The following is a 15,565-nucleotide window of genomic DNA, read 5'->3' on the forward strand; positions in this document are numbered from 1 at the left end:
AAAAAAATTAGCCACTTACAGTTTAAATGCAATTATGTCACTTACGTTATCTAGTATCTACACTGCACAGTGTCAATAGAAGTTTTGCACGGCAGCCATGTTGCATGGCAGGAACAGTGAAAATGTTTTGAATCAGAAAAAAACATTTTTCCCCATAGGAAAAAGAATCTATTGTTCCTGCCATGCAACATGGTGGCCATCCAAAACATTTAATTTAGTATTTTATGAGATTTTTTGTAAGAAATAGTATTTTCTGGTAGTGTCCAATCAAATAGGCTGACACCAACTCGAGTTCCTGTATTACAAAGACTACCTATTACACATTACTTTTATTTGTTTCTCAACTGTACTAAAACACACTCCACGTTCACTTACAGAAAGAGCTAAGTACTCTATCTGCACATTGTGTTTCCAAGGAATTGTCAACCTCACTTGCAGCTGCTTTCCACCTTTGGAGGAAAAAAATGCAAATTATGCAAACCATACGAATTAGTAAACATGTCATGTTACATGCACATAGACAAAAGAGGAGCACCAGGGGCAGATCCAGAAGATTTAGATAGGGGAGGATGAAGAAATTGTGGCAGAACATAAGCAATCCCCCCTCCTTCCCAAGCTGAATGAAAAATTGTGCTCTAAAGACAGTTGGTCAATTTTTTTTTTTTCAACACAAGAAAAAAGGGGGGCTGCAGCCCCCTTGTCCCCCTCTGACTAAATACACCCCTGGAAATAGAAGAGAAGGAAAGAAAAGGAAAATGTGGGGAAACACAGAGAGTGCACAGAAACACAAAATACTCAGGGAAAATGAAATCTGGGAGAGAGCCATTGGTTGCTAATGTTAAGCTAACAGACAAGACTAGAGGAGGTAAGTGAGAGGCCAGTTCTCAACAAGTGGTGCACTACAGCATGATTGAATTGGAAGATAAAGTTATGAGTCTAAACCAAACGTCTTTACACTGTAAACTTGTACCTTTTGCTATGGAGACATCTTGGATTGAGTAACCCTCTCGGAGACGCACACTGAGAACACTGCAAAGTCAATCAAAGAATCACAGAATTAGCTGTTTCTCGGTTTAAATTAATTTAATTAACTTATGCATACTTGATTGCTGTATTGACCTGTGGCAAATTGTCTAATAGCCACATAAATTATATTTACAAAATATTTTCTTGTGTCAGAAATAATTATTTGCAACTTTACCCTGTTATGCTGGTATGTAGTTTTGTCTCTAAATGTCTCTTGCGCATCGATGGTTGCATTGCATTCTGTTCCCACTCGCTTAGTGCGTAGGATATTGACCTGCAATTAAAAATAACATAAACATAAAATTCCTGGTACCCATTTAAACACCTGGGTGGAGAGAGGAACTGTTAGAGTTTATGCATCTTGCCCAAGAATGCAACACAAAGATCTCAGCCCAGGCTCGAACCCAAACCACTCAATCTGGAATCCTGTGTCTGAGCTAACCACTAGGTCACCATGTCTCCCACGCTTAAATTATTATGCACATTAACATATAAAACACAATACACTGTACAAGCACTGTAATTGACATTTCTACAATCTATATTATTGTAAGTTACCTTTTGCCTTTCATTGCCCAAGCCAAATCCTCCTCACTCAACTCTAGACAATCCCCTTTGGTAAAAATACGACAAAAATAGATATTGGAAACTAAAAAAAAGTAAATTTGCATGTTTATGAGTTATTGACTGCTTTATCATAAAGGCTCTACATACCTATCCAAGAGTCAATCTTGCTAAGATCAAAGTCTCGCTGAAAGTTCCAACACAGCAATGACTTATGATAAAGGTTCATGGTATAATCATCTGTGAAACAAAAAAATCAGAGAATGTGGAGTGAACATCAGGCCATTGAAATCTTTTGAAAGCAAAACAGGAGGCTTTTAAGTGGAACAAAAGTTCATTTTTACAGTGTACTGTCTCCGAGATAGACAGACACCTGTGACTAGCACTGACCAGCATTCTGCCTTACAGAGTTGTTAACCTTGTAAGAATTACAGAGAGGCTAATACTGGTAACATTTTGCCTGGACCAGCCAGCTAACCATGTCTACAATAGAGAAGTGTCTACTGTACACTTACTGTATGTAGTGTGCTGTTACTGTGTTTTAAGAGAGTTGGCTGTTTTATCCTTTTCCTACTTTTTAAGGTAGTTTTATCCATTTTTATTAGTTTTATTCTATTTATATCCAACTGAAAGGTATATGTACATATTGTGTAGTTCCAGAAAATATCCATACCTCCCCCACGGAAGGAATTTTCTCCAAGACACCTCCCCCCCCCCCCCCCCCCACCTCTATGGAAATTCCAATTAAACTTGATACATCCTAGAGAACCCCCACCCCCAGGAAATTCCAATCCCTTCTGAGGGGGGAGTATGGATATTTTCTGGTACTGCACATTGTTACAATATGTTACAAAATTAATTAAGTTCATTTTCAATTAGTTAGGTAGTGTTGTAAAAGGTAGAATATATTAATCATTTTATTCAGTAGGTCCAAATTACGCGTAGCTATAATGGTTGCCTCTATTTTGTCTACAATAACAAATAATAAAAGTTTGTATTGTCTGTATGTTACCATTTAACAGTTTTTCTTAATGTTTTTTACTAACAGTTCTTTTTTAAGTAAACATACATGTATCAACTTGACATACTCTTCAAAATAATTTTCTGCATCAATTTAATTTTTGAGCGCAAATTGCTGGTGAATGTATGGTAGTATAACACAAATTATCAGTGTATACCTCCTCCATCTACTCTTCTGCCTTCCTTTGAAACCTAAAATCATAATTAACTGTATATTATTACTAGTAGTGAGATCTACATGTACACGCCGTACACAAATCTATGTGGATTCCATGGACTAATTAATTAAATGTTGACTTTGAACTCTATTATACTCTAGGAGATTCATATTCAAGTACAGTTATGTGTGAAAATTTATTTGAACATTAATAAATGACTGGTCTTGGTACACATCTGATGGACACCTCACATAATTTTTAGAACCTACCCCAGCAGTGCTAAAACTAATACTGACAATGTTATTGGTTTTTCTGGCAACTTAAAAAAAGAAGATGTATCATAGTACCCCAAGGTGGCTTCAATCACTTCATTTGATCAGAATGTGTACTGTGAACGTACATATTTTTATTTAACTGCTATACATATTCACAACTGTCAGTCTGTACTTACCGGGGGAGCCTTAGCAAGGTAGGCTCCTGAGCTGGCCATGGCAATAAACTGCATCATATCACAGTGTGGAACATATCCAAGACTTGCAAGATTGAGAGCAAACAAGAGGATTTTAAATATTGTTACAATAGTCATGACAATAGACAAAAGTTTAATAATATTAAACTTTTATAGGGTGATTGGAAAAGACCGCATCATGACCGGATGTAAAAGTTACTACCATTATAGTACATGCAGCAGACAGGACAATAGAACCTTGTAGTACCCAGGCAGCCAGGATGGATTTGTCCTGGCAGGGACTCCCTCGCCATACCTTTTACGGATTAACAAAGCAGTTTGGCACCTTCTAGGGTGTTCAGCCTCAAAAAGGCCACAGTGGGAGCTTTTGCAGTACCTTGGATGGTGAGCAAAACAATATGGCAAGAGATACATGTAATGTGTTGTTTTAGAATTGGTACCTCTTAGGGGTGAAAACAATTTCAAGCCACACCCACAAAACAGGATCTTGGTACCTTTTATGGCTTCTTTTCAAAATCTCCAACAAGCACCCTCATCCCTTTTATGTGGGAGTCCTCTCCCATGGGAGATTTGTTATCAGTCAAGATTAGTGAACTCCAGTGTGAAGTAAAAGGCAAATAAATTAAAGTGAGTTTACCTGCAGTGGGCATGAAAACCACTGCCAACTTTAATGAAAGAGCAGCACACTGTGCTGGCTCTGAGCTGTGCCAAAAGAGAATCTACTGCCGAGGCATCAGGAAGAGCAAACACTCCATCAGTTATCACAACAGCTCCTGACAATTTGTACAAAAAAATTTGATGAGTAATGCTTAATACATATTGTTATTTGTACACAACAATGCACTACGAGACAAAGTACATGATTGTAGCAATGAAATACAGCTCTACTCACTGCTCCACCTAATTTTTTTTATTTTGACTTTGGAATATGCAGTTATTATCAATGGCTATTCAGAAAGAACACTCATTACATAAAACATAACAATCAAAAGAAATTTTCAAAATGTGCATACCAGCACTAGCATTGCTTGGAAGAAGCTGCAATGCTAAGAGGCAGTTCCTTAAAATTGAAATGGGTCCAGCCTCTGGGGACATAAGAGTCACTGAGTCTCTGGTTATTCCTCCCTGATCACTTTCTGTCCTGTTGATCTTAATTTGCGAGAGACATGTATCTTTGAGAATCTAATAGTTGGATCATGAATTAATGTAACAGTATGAAATAGATAACATTGAAATAACATTTTAAGAAGTAACAATTCTTACTTCCCAAACCCCAAATGGGATTGTTCCCTTGCATGTACATGGAACTGTGTGCCAAAGGAAATCCTGAGGGGGAGGGGCGTATGACACAGTAGTCTCAAACCTCTCCCCTACCACCATTCCTTTTTCTTCTTCCCCTTCCCCCCCTTACTCCTTCCTCCTTCCCCATCCCCCTTCTCACTTCTCCCTCCCTCCTTTCCACTTCCCTCATCCCCCTTCCTTCCCTGATCCCTTCCCCTCTTTCCCCTTACATGAAAAGCCCCATCTTCACATCAATCTTCCTCTTCCTCTTCTTCCCTGCATTTGAAGCATTAAGCTGGTTCTGCCATAATTTGCATCTTATGGTAAATTATGCTTCCAGAGCAGTAAATTATTAATCAACTATAGGAATTGATATGATTAAATATTATCAATAATTACCTTATCACTGGTACCACAGTACAGTGTAGAGGTGGTTTTAGCCAGGAAGTCCTCCAGCTCCATTAACTGATTATGCACTAACTCCAGCACAGTGTTCACATTTTGTTCTGTCACAAGGCAACCCTGGATAAGAACCTTGAGGTAAAAACAACAGAATTAATTAACAGATGTTGAATAAAAAGAGGTTGACAAGACTTCCATAACTGTTATTGATTAGAAAAAACTCATAACTGAATGGAAATTGGACCTTGGGTGTTCAATGCAAAGAGTGATTCTGCTCATAATTATTTTCCCTTTTACAAAGCTACACGTACATGTACTGTACTTATCTATGTACGACTACAGCACACAAACTGTATTGTGTATGTCTTACATTATCTCAGATGTACAACCTGCATGTACACTGTAAGTTAAAGTGCCTTCAGATTTTCTGATTAACTGCATTGTATTCTGCTATGGTAACAACACTGTCTATGACTGGTGAAGAGTAAAATTCTTACTATGATGAAGACGTAAACTTACTTGAGGAGCTTTAGGATTTAAGATGGAGGTATAGGCCAACACAGTGATGTACAGCTCAGGAGACAGCACAATGTTGTTTCCAGGTACAGAGAACTGTTAAGAGACAAAAACAATTACAGCAATCTTTAATGTAAGCATCACCCTATATTCTCAGTCAACTCTTGTTACGTGTGCACACACTCAGGAATGTCATCTAGTGTCTTTAATTATAGTGCACTGAGTCCACAATTGTGGAGTGTAATGAAAATGACCCAATTCTTGTAGAAGTGTCCACAACTCTGTAATAGCAGGAGTCTGTATCAGTCCATATTTCTTCTTTGTAGCTTTGGCCCGGGATACAGCTTCTCTCTGTGATAGTGTTTGTCTGTAAACAGCGTAGTGCCACAATTCAAGAGTTGACAGACTATACCATAGTTAATAATTACAATTAATGTATTCCAGTGACTTACAGGAGCAATAAGGCCGATAAGACAGTTCTTAAATTTCTCAAAGGCTTCATCAGTAATCACGGTTCCTGACTGAATATCCTAAAACAAGGGAAAAACAACAGAAACCACCAATTTCATTTCCTTGTTTATTCAAATTACTACTGACATTGTATAATATTACATGCACATACAATGACCACTTTGTACAATTTGTCAATAGTTTCTCATTAAATTCACATTTTAGAAGACATACAGAAAGTTAAATTTTTATCTCTTGCGCATAAATGTTTTTCATTGTTAAGAATCCTGATAAGAGAATAAAATCAAACAACAACTGGAGTTTACAAAAAATAATCAATCACTACATTTACCCTTAATTACTATTATTTTTCTAGTAAATAAATGATTTTTTGAAAATAGTAAGCCATAATTTATTTAATATATTAACTCATTACTACATTAATAACATTAACTCTTACCACTGTGGCAAGTGATGGACTGATGTCAAGGCAAAATACAAATCGGTATTGTCTGCCGATAAATGTAATATGAGTAGAAGGAACAAGTCTGTATGGCCCAGTATTGTCAAGGTTGTTTGAAATGACTGACAAAACTTCCAGTTCTTCGTTTGAATCAATCTAGAAAACAGCAAACAAATAAATGCTTAAATGCAAAATTAATATTTTCATAATTATCAGAAAGCAATCTTAAACTAAAATGAAGGAGTGTTAAGAAAAAAAAACCTAATTGACTTCCAATAAAAGGTAATTTAGAGGGAGAATCTAGCAATTTAATTGCTAGATTCTCCCTCTAAATTACCTTGTATTTCCTTGTGAAATATAAGGAGAGTTTGAAACTACATCAACAGTCACCTACTAAGGCCTTATCCTGCACACCTCTTCAAATGAAGATCTGAATTGTAATTTATCAATAATTGCATATATTATGTACATGTATCCATTTGCTTTAATTCATGCAATCATAATAATTTAGTATACTGCAAATTTTCCTTCAATTTTATATGATTGAAAACAGAACAATATATTCAATACTAATGTACTGAAGCAATAAACTTCTAATGTTCCAGTAAAGCCCAATATTTTACATGTACATGTATGATTTCCACACCAAGGAGTCCTGAGGAAAGTATAAGCATCTTGTGTTTTGAAATTTATAAAAACTACTCAAACTTGAGAGGCAACTCACCAACTCTTTATGTGGTTTGGGACGAGGGAGAGTGGAATTGAACTGCTGAAAGAACCACTGAGCTCGGATACTCCTGGAAATTCTGTACTCCTTTCCCATAAGAAGAAACACATGGAGTGCATCTTCCTGTCAAAGTCAAATATTATTGGCAAGTAAATATAATGCACTCAAATCTGTGACTTGCATACAAGGTCAGAGCCAGCCTGCTAACAGGCTCCCAGCTCAGTGAGGTTGAAAAATTAGAATTCCGTGAGCGAAGCGAGTGGATTTGGTACCAGATTCTGGTATCATGGAACAGCAGCATCAATAGAATATCCACAGGCTCCCTTGTCCTGCCCGCTTGCCAAAGACTGTTTTTTTGGCCCTCACTGGGAACCTTCACAGGCTAGGTCAGGGTCCTAAATTTTTGTGCATTTGGTACTATACTACCAAATATTGTCACCTTGGTCGAGAAATTTGGAACTTGTATTTTCAAAGCTAGTAAAAGATCAAGAATGTGCATTTATACTACTGTACATCACATACGGTATAGTTTAAGATGTTTTTGTGCAACTTGTCACGAGTAGTTTGTGGGACGTTCCTGTCACTATGAAGCCTACCAATACTTTTTAAATTCTCAGCAAGCCATCAGTTACAACATTACATTTAAATTGACCCTGTCGCACCTCAACACCCTTGACCCCCTAACCCCTTACCCACCTCGGGCTCCCTCACTCTGAGTCCCCTCACCCCTCATCCCCCAACATCCGAGTTTATGAGGTCAGTCCTCCCAAAATGAGGTCTCTCCTCCCCATCAACACTTACCTGTCACTTAAAAACTGCATGCTGTTGAAAAATACGAATTTTTCAATGGCCATCCTCTAAAAAATATTTGCGTAAGCCATCTACCATTCCAAAAGGCTTCCCACTGTATGGGGGTGGGGTGAGGGTTCGATGCGACATGAAATGGCCCGTAGAGGTCCTAGTTGTGTACAAGTTCGATTCACGACAAATGCCAACCGTTTAAATGCTAAATGAAGGCTTTGGACAAGAAAAGGAACGTTAAACTGCACGACTCCCACGCTATCATATTAAGTAGTTAATATCAGACATCTACAGACCATGAAGTAAAAACAGGTCTCGTGCGCGAACAATTTAAGTGAAGATCACATGTTACCTCTTCTGTCGCGTCGTCTCCAACAATCATTATATTTTCTAGATGAGCGTTGCGATTTTCACATTGTTGGGATAACTAAACTTTCGAGCGGTCTATGCAGCGGTTTTAACTCAAAATTAAAGAAAAACCCCAAAAGGGTTCTTGTTTGAACCAGTTTCATCCAAACTTGTCTCCTTCCGCCATGTTTACGAAATTTTTGGCGGAAAACCGCTGATCAAGACTACATGTCAACGCGAGCGCAAAGAGTTCTGGGTAGAGAAAGAAGGAAAGAAAAATGCGAAAACAACATATTTTTTTAATTTTTATTTTTTTATGAGAAACAATAAATTATTGTAAGTCAAAAGGGGGTCATAAATTGGTAAATTTATTCTATAAATCATTTTGAATAATAAACTACTTGAACCAGGCTACTTGAAATAAAGTTAACCAATCTTCTTTTTTCAAAATTAAAAATCAGTAAGATTAAAGAAAATGAACTGTGGTTCTTAACAAAATTGAAAACCCAACAAAGTGTGAAGTGTTACAAACCTCTAAGAAAACTTTGCCATTTGTTGATCGGTAAGTTCCGATCCCAAATTTTGAACGCTTTTTAACAGTCATGGTTTATGTCAAGGAAAAGGTTGTCATGGTCTAGTTGTTGCAAAATTAGTTTTTAAGGTAAATTTTTTGATCAACATTTATAATTATGATAATTTGTACATTCATAGCATTGTGTTTAAAGGAACGGCACTTTTTTGATGAGGGGAAGACACCTGACTCTTACAGTGCCTTTCTCCACTCAGGTGTATAAATATAAGAGAGAGTAGGAAAGGAAGTGCTCTACTTGGGAGGAAAAAGCAAATAAAAAATTAATGCACTCTAGACTAGGAGTAGCAATTATTTTTCATCAAGATTGTTTGGTGAGATGCAAAAAAATGCCAGTTAAGTTTTCTTTTCTCACACAGCAATCTTTAATGGAAAGCTATTGTCTGCTCAAAGTCCAACCTATCACAGGAAGTTGCCACAAATTGAAATAGAGATTCAAACTTTATGCAGAAAATTTATTTTGTATGACATTAACAAACTTTTCCATTACAGCTTCCTTAAATTTTTTGTACCAAGTCAATAATTTCAGCCGTCTTTCAACTACTTCTTGATGGGTTAAGTGTATCTCATTCTCTATAATCCTAGGAAGCTCTTTCCAATCTTTTACATAGATAAATGGTGCATTAAATGCTTTTAACAAATTTAAGGGAGATTTTCTGTCTCCTCGTCTACACTCTCCAGGTGTAACAATGTCTTCAATCACAGGTACTGATCCATAAGAGCATGCTTCATATATGCGATAACATTCCGTGTTCATGCCCACAGGATTCAAAGTCAAATCACTGTTAGCAAGAGCGTAGCGAAAATCTTTTGCTGATTCAGCACTTTCTCCAGGTGACCAGTTATCCCTTGTCTTGACAAAACAGACATCATCTAATTTAAACTGTTTAATAACTGTTTGCAGTTCCACACGTGAGGAATTAGGATAAACAGTTCCCAAAAAGTTACATCTGAATTTTCGACGGTTTTGGGCATCAACAGACAGAGGAGGTACATTAGGAAACTTTCTATAGGTGGCAACTCCCAAAGGCCACTGGAAGAAAGTTTTAGAATCGGCATAAGGGATGTCATAAACGATGAAAGCGACTTGAACAAGGCCACCATTCATCTGCATATATGAATACAACCAGCCGTTTTCGCAACGTTCGTTGCCTAAAAGCACCACCGCTACATTACGAAGATGTGGTAGATCTGCAAGAGAATCGAGCCAGGCTTTCGCAAAGTCCACCTTTGTCGGTTCTCGTCCATTGATTACGAGGACAAGATTTCTAGTTTCTTTTGGAACTTTATCTGGGACTACTCCCGGACCCGTTCGAAATTTGAACTTGATGTTCCGAATTTGCTTCTCTCCATAGCTCCACACTCCCCCTAGCCTCTCTTCTACAGGTCCCTCGAGGATATGCTCCCATAGGTATAGCCCGATTGCAGCTTTCCCCCAGATTTCAACTTCGATCAATATCGAGTTTTGACGAGAAGCCTTCGATTCTAAATCAACCAGGTTTGTGGAAGATGGCGAGGTGATCGCAAGCTTTTTTGGATCTCTAGGCTTGCTGTCACTTGTAACAAGCACGTGAAGTGAGAATAGTGTAAAAACCGTGTAAATACAAGCCACAAACACGGCTATAACCTTGCATTTTAGACTCCTGGGCATTTGACGAGCTCGTCCGCCATGTTTACCAAACATTCCCTTGCGTGCGCATAAGATCATATCAGCGTGCATATAGTCTTGCTTTGCTCGTGGGCGCAGATATGGCGGACAATACTTGAGAAACGAAAACTTCTTCGGGTTCTTCAACAATGCAGGTATTACCTGAAGAAGTTAACTTTATGCGTTCTCTTTTATTAAGGAATTCATCACTGATTTATTCTTCCTGGTTTTGTCAACGATTTTAAGAAATCCATGTACATTTGCCCAAAGAGCTGTCTTAAAGCTAGACTCCTAAGATTTTACTTTTGTGTTTATTTTGTGTACATGTGGTTCTCTCACTGGAAAAAAGGACGAGAAACTGTTAGAGGTTTCATTGGAGGCAGTGGCTAGCCGGGTTCAGGAGCTAAAGGAATCAATACAGGCCTTCCTAGCCAAACTTGAGCATGAACAGCTGAGTTGGTAAGTCACAAACTGACCATGCAAAAAAAAAAAAAAGAAAAAAAAAAAGCAGAAAATTTTCCTGTGTTCGCTATAATGACCTAACGCCTAAGAGGAGTTCCCATATATGTTTATGCATATGTTGATATGCCATCCAAATGAACAAATAATAATAGTGATGGTTTCAGAGGTGCCTAAAGGATGAGGCTCAAAATTATGGACACAAGGGGAATAGGGGCAAAGATGAAAGTGAATACATGAAGTTGGAGGTTTTGGGTGGGGGTGGGGAACTCACATGCAGTGAAGGTGGCTTCATTTTTGTGCTGATAATGGGAGAAAGAGATTTTTGGCCATTTTTTGGTCATTTAATTAATCCAGAAAATTTATTTGCTACAGTTGTTGCATAAAGAAACACTGCATTCCAAATAACCTGTTATGATTATTGATACTTACATGTACATTTTATAACAATTTTGTGTTTAAAGCAGTTATTATTTGTTTTACTTAACTTAACTATTCTTTTCTTGTTAAAGGCCTTCAGTTTTGGATAACTATGCTCTTTTATCAGGTAAATGTGTACACAGCTATAGCTTTTTGTTGTTATACAATACAATGTAGTCTAATTTTTAGTACTATAGATTAGTTGGCAAACAATATGGTCATGATACACGGCAGTGCAAGTATTGTAAACTTCCATAAAAAGAGATCTCTTGCAAATCACAGTGACAAGACTTATCCCACTGTAAAAATTATATAGTTTGGGATGTCATTTCAGAATGTGGCTGTTGGCTGTATTAATTGGGTGGCCACATTAACAGGGTAATAACAAGGTGACTGTATTAACAAGATGACCTTAATTAAGGTGGGGTTCTGCCGTACATAATTTATATCTCCTAAAACTATAATTATAATATTATAATCCATTTAGTTGTTATTTATACTGTTCAACAGGTCAGGTGAACACATTGACCAAACTGCTCAAGAATGAAAAAACTCCTTTCTTCAGAAACTTGGTTCTGTTGCCTCTGTTAGTGCAGCAAGAGACAGACCCAGATATCCAGGTAAGACCCCTTATTAATGGTTTTCGGTATTCTCCTTGCCTATCTGTTATCTCTTATATAGATATTGTAAGGAGACTTTTGTTCATGATCACTTCTGGGTTTAGATACATGTACATGTAAGTACCATCCACATGCATCATATTTAGAACTTTTCCTTTTTTGTGATAGAAAGCAACTGATGGACGAATACAAGCATTTAACCATGAAGTTGGTACGTAATATCTCTTCAAATAATAAGTGATTTAACTTTTCATTCTAAGCTGAGCTTGTAACTTAATAAAAAACATCAATTACGTTAATTTGTTCCACCAATACTGATACCTGTAACAGCAGTTTAAATGAAATGAAAGCTCTGCTTTTGATATCATAACTGAAGGAAATTAAATTATTTCTCTTCCCTTGTGTGTAATTGCTATTAAATAATGCAACAAGAGAAGATGAACAATATCATAAATTTCATAAACAAAAACTCAGAAATGACTCACCATCACTATACATGAAGGTTCCTGACTTCCGTCATTAAAAAAATAAAATAAGTATCAATGAAAATAAAAAGGACTACTAAATTTGTGTTTATAGTGCAAAAAATAATTACTTTCCTTTTTTCTTTACATCAATCTACAAATTGTAATTACAGGGGAATCCCAATTTCTTGAACTCTCAGATTTTTTAACCTCTTGATAATTCAAACCAAAAGTGGTTTTCCTCCCCTCGGTCGAACATTGTAATTTTAGCCCTGATTTCTCAAACTAACTAATTTTACAAACCAGTTTTTGTTTCCTTTAGAGGTTAAAGAAACCTCAGATTCCACCCTACATGGATGAATTTATTAGGGAAAGATTGGACATACATGTAAATTAAATGGCATGCATGATGAACTGTGTTTAACTCCTATTTTCAGACCTACTTTAACAGCAGCTACTTTCAAACATATTTTGTATTTGTTTTAATGTTTTCTTTTTAGTTCCAGACTACTTACGAACAAAGTATGACCCTGAGATTGAGGAATCTGAACAGAAGCTGGAAACCTTGGCAGCAAGCATTCCTCCAGATCAAGCTCAGGTAAACTGGCAAGAAAAAGCTTGAATCACACTTCCTGAACATTCCCAATGATTACCAATCATCTCCATATTTTTATCTTATTGGCTTGAAACAAAAGAATTCAAAAGGTAAAGGTAAAGTCTGCATCCGAGCTAAGTGGTGAATCAGGCCAGAGCTTATCCCAGTTTCAGTGGCATTAAGTGACTAGGAGTATTTCTACTCCTCCCTGGATGGGATGCTAAACCATCGCAGGGTTACCCCCAGCATTAAATTTGTCGGTACTTATTTATACACCTGGGTAGAGAGAGGCACTGTGAGAGTAAAGTGTCTTGCCCAAGAACACAACACAATGTCCCCGGCCAGGACTCAAACCTGGACCATTCCCTCCAGAGTCAAATGTACTAACCATGAGGCAACTGCACCTCCCACAAAAGAATTACAAAGAATTAAAGTTGTCATATAATGTTTATATACAGAGGCAGAAAGAAACATTGAATGAACTTGCCAACAATCTGATTGCAGTCATTGACAGTGCAAGGGAAGACTGGGAAGGAGAGCAAAGTGCAGGTATTACATTGGTGTTATGTCACACAGTGTTTTGAGAGTCACACAAGCTTGGTCAAAATAGGAGATTGTCTGAATCCACCAAATAGTATGTGATTATTGGCTGAATGTAGTTAGCCTATTCCAGGCTCTTGGTCAGTGAGGACGATTGAAAAAGCGGGCGGGTGACAAGCGGGGTCTGGTTTAGAAAAGGAGAGGGCCTTCTCCTTTTCTCTCTTGGACCCCGTTCGTCACCCATAAATCTTTGCTTCATAGCCATGGGATGTGAGATCAAGCTCAGCAGACTCAGTTTAGACAAAGCATTTCCCTTGTATAAAGTGATATGACTCAACAAACTAGATAAAAAGCTACATTGAGGCATATAGTTGGAAGATTGGATCAGGTTTTATTGTGACTTGATTAGCTACACATTTTCACTTCTTCTTTTTTCCAGCATCAAGAAGTTCAACTACTGTTAATCCTGACATCAACACTCTGGTATCTGCTGTCACATTTGGAAAAGGTAGGAATAGTGTTTTGAGCCGTTTGTCGGTGATAACTGTTGCACAACTACTTATGTGGCATTGCTGCTTAAAGTAACTTAATGAACCACTCACAACTGGAAGTGAATTCATGAAACAAGTGGCTTGTGCGTGATCATGTGTAACATTGGTGGCATGCGCGTGATCACGTGTAACAGGCGTTGGCATGTGCGTGATCTCGTGTGACAAGCAAGGGATGCGCGGGAAAAGATTTTACTAGTGGTAAGCGCGGGAAAACTTGTAACCGGCAGAGAGCACGTGAAACTCACGTGACGGTGCATGAACGACGGTTTTTTTGGCACCTGATTGGTCGAAGTGGCAACACCTTTGCTCTGATTGGTTTAATGTACATGTAGCATGTTGCACAGAGGCCCTATCCTCCTAGAGGAGAGTTCGGAACTAAGGAGAATGTTGTACAGAGCGTAGCAAACGGTGAAAGAAATGAAGCTAACCGAAAAAGCGTTTCTTGTAGTTCGTTGATTTCTATTTTCATTCTTTGCAGGACTTAAACCTGCTAAAATCGCAAAAGGACGAGGTTCAAAAGCAGACAAAGGTTTGTGATAAAGTGCGAAAATATAACAAAATATAATGCACTAATAGACCCAATATAGCCATTGTTTTTGTTCTCCGTTTCAGCGCAAACTGGCTGGCCCAGCGACAAATCTTCAAACAAAGCTACTAGCTCCGTTAAAGCCGATACCAAAGCCGCAGCAAATGTCCATCCATATGCCTCGGCTAACAGACCAAACAGTCGGGCAGGACCTTGATGACATTAAAAAATGACGTCATTATGTTGGACGATATATCGCTAAATCCAATACCAACATTAGACCAGCACTGAAGGCCATTAGTGAATACATTAACGCGTGCTCTGTGACTTACGCCGAATGAAAACGTTGGCTGACTTTTCGCAAAAATATTGGTTGTCTTCCTAAAACACAAACTACCTTTTGAGCCTGGTGGCACAGAAAGGTTGTAAAACTCGAACCAATTGATGCTAAAAACCTTGGTTCAAGTTTAGTTATCGTAAGTTAACGACACTTTGCCAAGAGTTGACTAGGAGAAGTCGGCAAAGTTTTAGCCATGTTGTTTACGTTTTTCCGGGTTTCGAGCCGTAGAGGTAAAATAGCAGGAGGTCTTGTTCTTCAACCCAACTCCATTTGTATAGGGTAGTGATAGGATAGCGTTGTTTGCAAATAGCGGGAAATTCTATTTCGTCTGCTTTCGATAGGTCGTTTCATATTTTCGGGAGTCACTTTCGAAAGACTTAACGGTAATTTAAAGATTTAAACTCTAACTAAATTGAGGCACAGTAACACATATAATAAAACCTCTCTGTCCTAACTGCTCATTGTTTCTTGGAAAGCTTAAAGCTACTACAGTGACATCCTTTATCAAGCCGACGTGCATTAAGTTTGGTCCGGAAATTCGCGTCTTATATTTAACAATTAGATTATGAGCTCGAGAATTCTATTTAA

The 15,565-nt window shown here is 37.8% G+C and overlaps 3 protein-coding genes across 6 annotated transcripts in view; 1 reads left to right on the forward strand and 2 right to left on the reverse strand.

Moving 5' to 3' along the window:
- The window catches only part of LOC110068431 (KICSTOR complex protein SZT2-like), a 45,883-nt gene extending 37,448 nt beyond the window's left edge, over nt 1–8,435 (reverse strand). For all 3 annotated transcript variants that reach the window (XM_089286385.1, XM_089286386.1, XM_089286384.1), the window contains exons 1-15: nt 8,230–8,435; nt 7,074–7,199; nt 6,347–6,505; nt 5,889–5,966; nt 5,440–5,532; nt 4,918–5,052; nt 4,251–4,386; nt 3,875–4,010; nt 3,220–3,301; nt 2,769–2,802; nt 1,741–1,830; nt 1,585–1,639; nt 1,202–1,300; nt 971–1,029; nt 376–449 (exon numbers count right to left, since the gene is read on the reverse strand). In XM_089286385.1, the coding sequence (XP_089142511.1) occupies nt 376–449; nt 971–1,029; nt 1,202–1,300; nt 1,585–1,639; nt 1,741–1,830; nt 2,769–2,802; nt 3,220–3,301; nt 3,875–4,010; nt 4,251–4,386; nt 4,918–5,052; nt 5,440–5,532; nt 5,889–5,966; nt 6,347–6,505; nt 7,074–7,199; nt 8,230–8,259 (1,386 nt within the window). In that variant the 5' untranslated portion in view covers nt 8,260–8,435. The remainder of the gene's footprint in view (nt 1–375; nt 450–970; nt 1,030–1,201; nt 1,301–1,584; nt 1,640–1,740; nt 1,831–2,768; nt 2,803–3,219; nt 3,302–3,874; nt 4,011–4,250; nt 4,387–4,917; nt 5,053–5,439; nt 5,533–5,888; nt 5,967–6,346; nt 6,506–7,073; nt 7,200–8,229) is intronic.
- Nucleotides 8,436–9,255: 820 nt separating this feature from the next.
- LOC110068371 (ribitol-5-phosphate xylosyltransferase 1-like) lies at nt 9,256–10,549 on the reverse strand. The gene has a single exon (XM_020775747.2). It carries the CDS (start codon nt 10,532–10,534, stop codon nt 9,257–9,259), a length of 1,278 nt encoding a protein of 425 aa, XP_020631406.2. The 5' UTR covers nt 10,535–10,549; the 3' UTR covers nt 9,256.
- The window catches only part of LOC110068372 (mediator of RNA polymerase II transcription subunit 8-like), a 6,147-nt gene continuing 1,122 nt past the window's right edge, over nt 10,541–15,565 (forward strand). The window contains exons 1-10 of one of the 2 annotated variants that reach the window (XM_020775749.2): nt 10,541–10,617; nt 10,812–10,921; nt 11,434–11,468; nt 11,852–11,961; nt 12,130–12,172; nt 12,926–13,023; nt 13,479–13,569; nt 14,000–14,068; nt 14,590–14,640; nt 14,724–15,565. The exon at nt 14,724–15,565 is cut by the window's right edge and continues 1,122 nt beyond it. In XM_020775749.2, coding sequence (XP_020631408.2) covers nt 10,612–10,617; nt 10,812–10,921; nt 11,434–11,468; nt 11,852–11,961; nt 12,130–12,172; nt 12,926–13,023; nt 13,479–13,569; nt 14,000–14,068; nt 14,590–14,640; nt 14,724–14,854 — 744 coding nt within the window. In that variant the 5' untranslated portion in view covers nt 10,541–10,611 and the 3' untranslated portion in view covers nt 14,855–15,565. The remainder of the gene's footprint in view (nt 10,618–10,811; nt 10,922–11,433; nt 11,469–11,851; nt 11,962–12,129; nt 12,173–12,925; nt 13,024–13,478; nt 13,570–13,999; nt 14,069–14,589; nt 14,641–14,723) is intronic. The other variant, XM_020775750.2, reaches the window with a different exon arrangement.

This window comes from Orbicella faveolata, unplaced genomic scaffold (genome assembly GCF_042242905.1).
Source record: "Orbicella faveolata isolate gen_17 unplaced genomic scaffold, um_ofav_v1 contig_14, whole genome shotgun sequence".
NCBI classification, from domain to species: Eukaryota; Metazoa; Cnidaria; class Anthozoa; order Scleractinia; family Merulinidae; genus Orbicella; species Orbicella faveolata.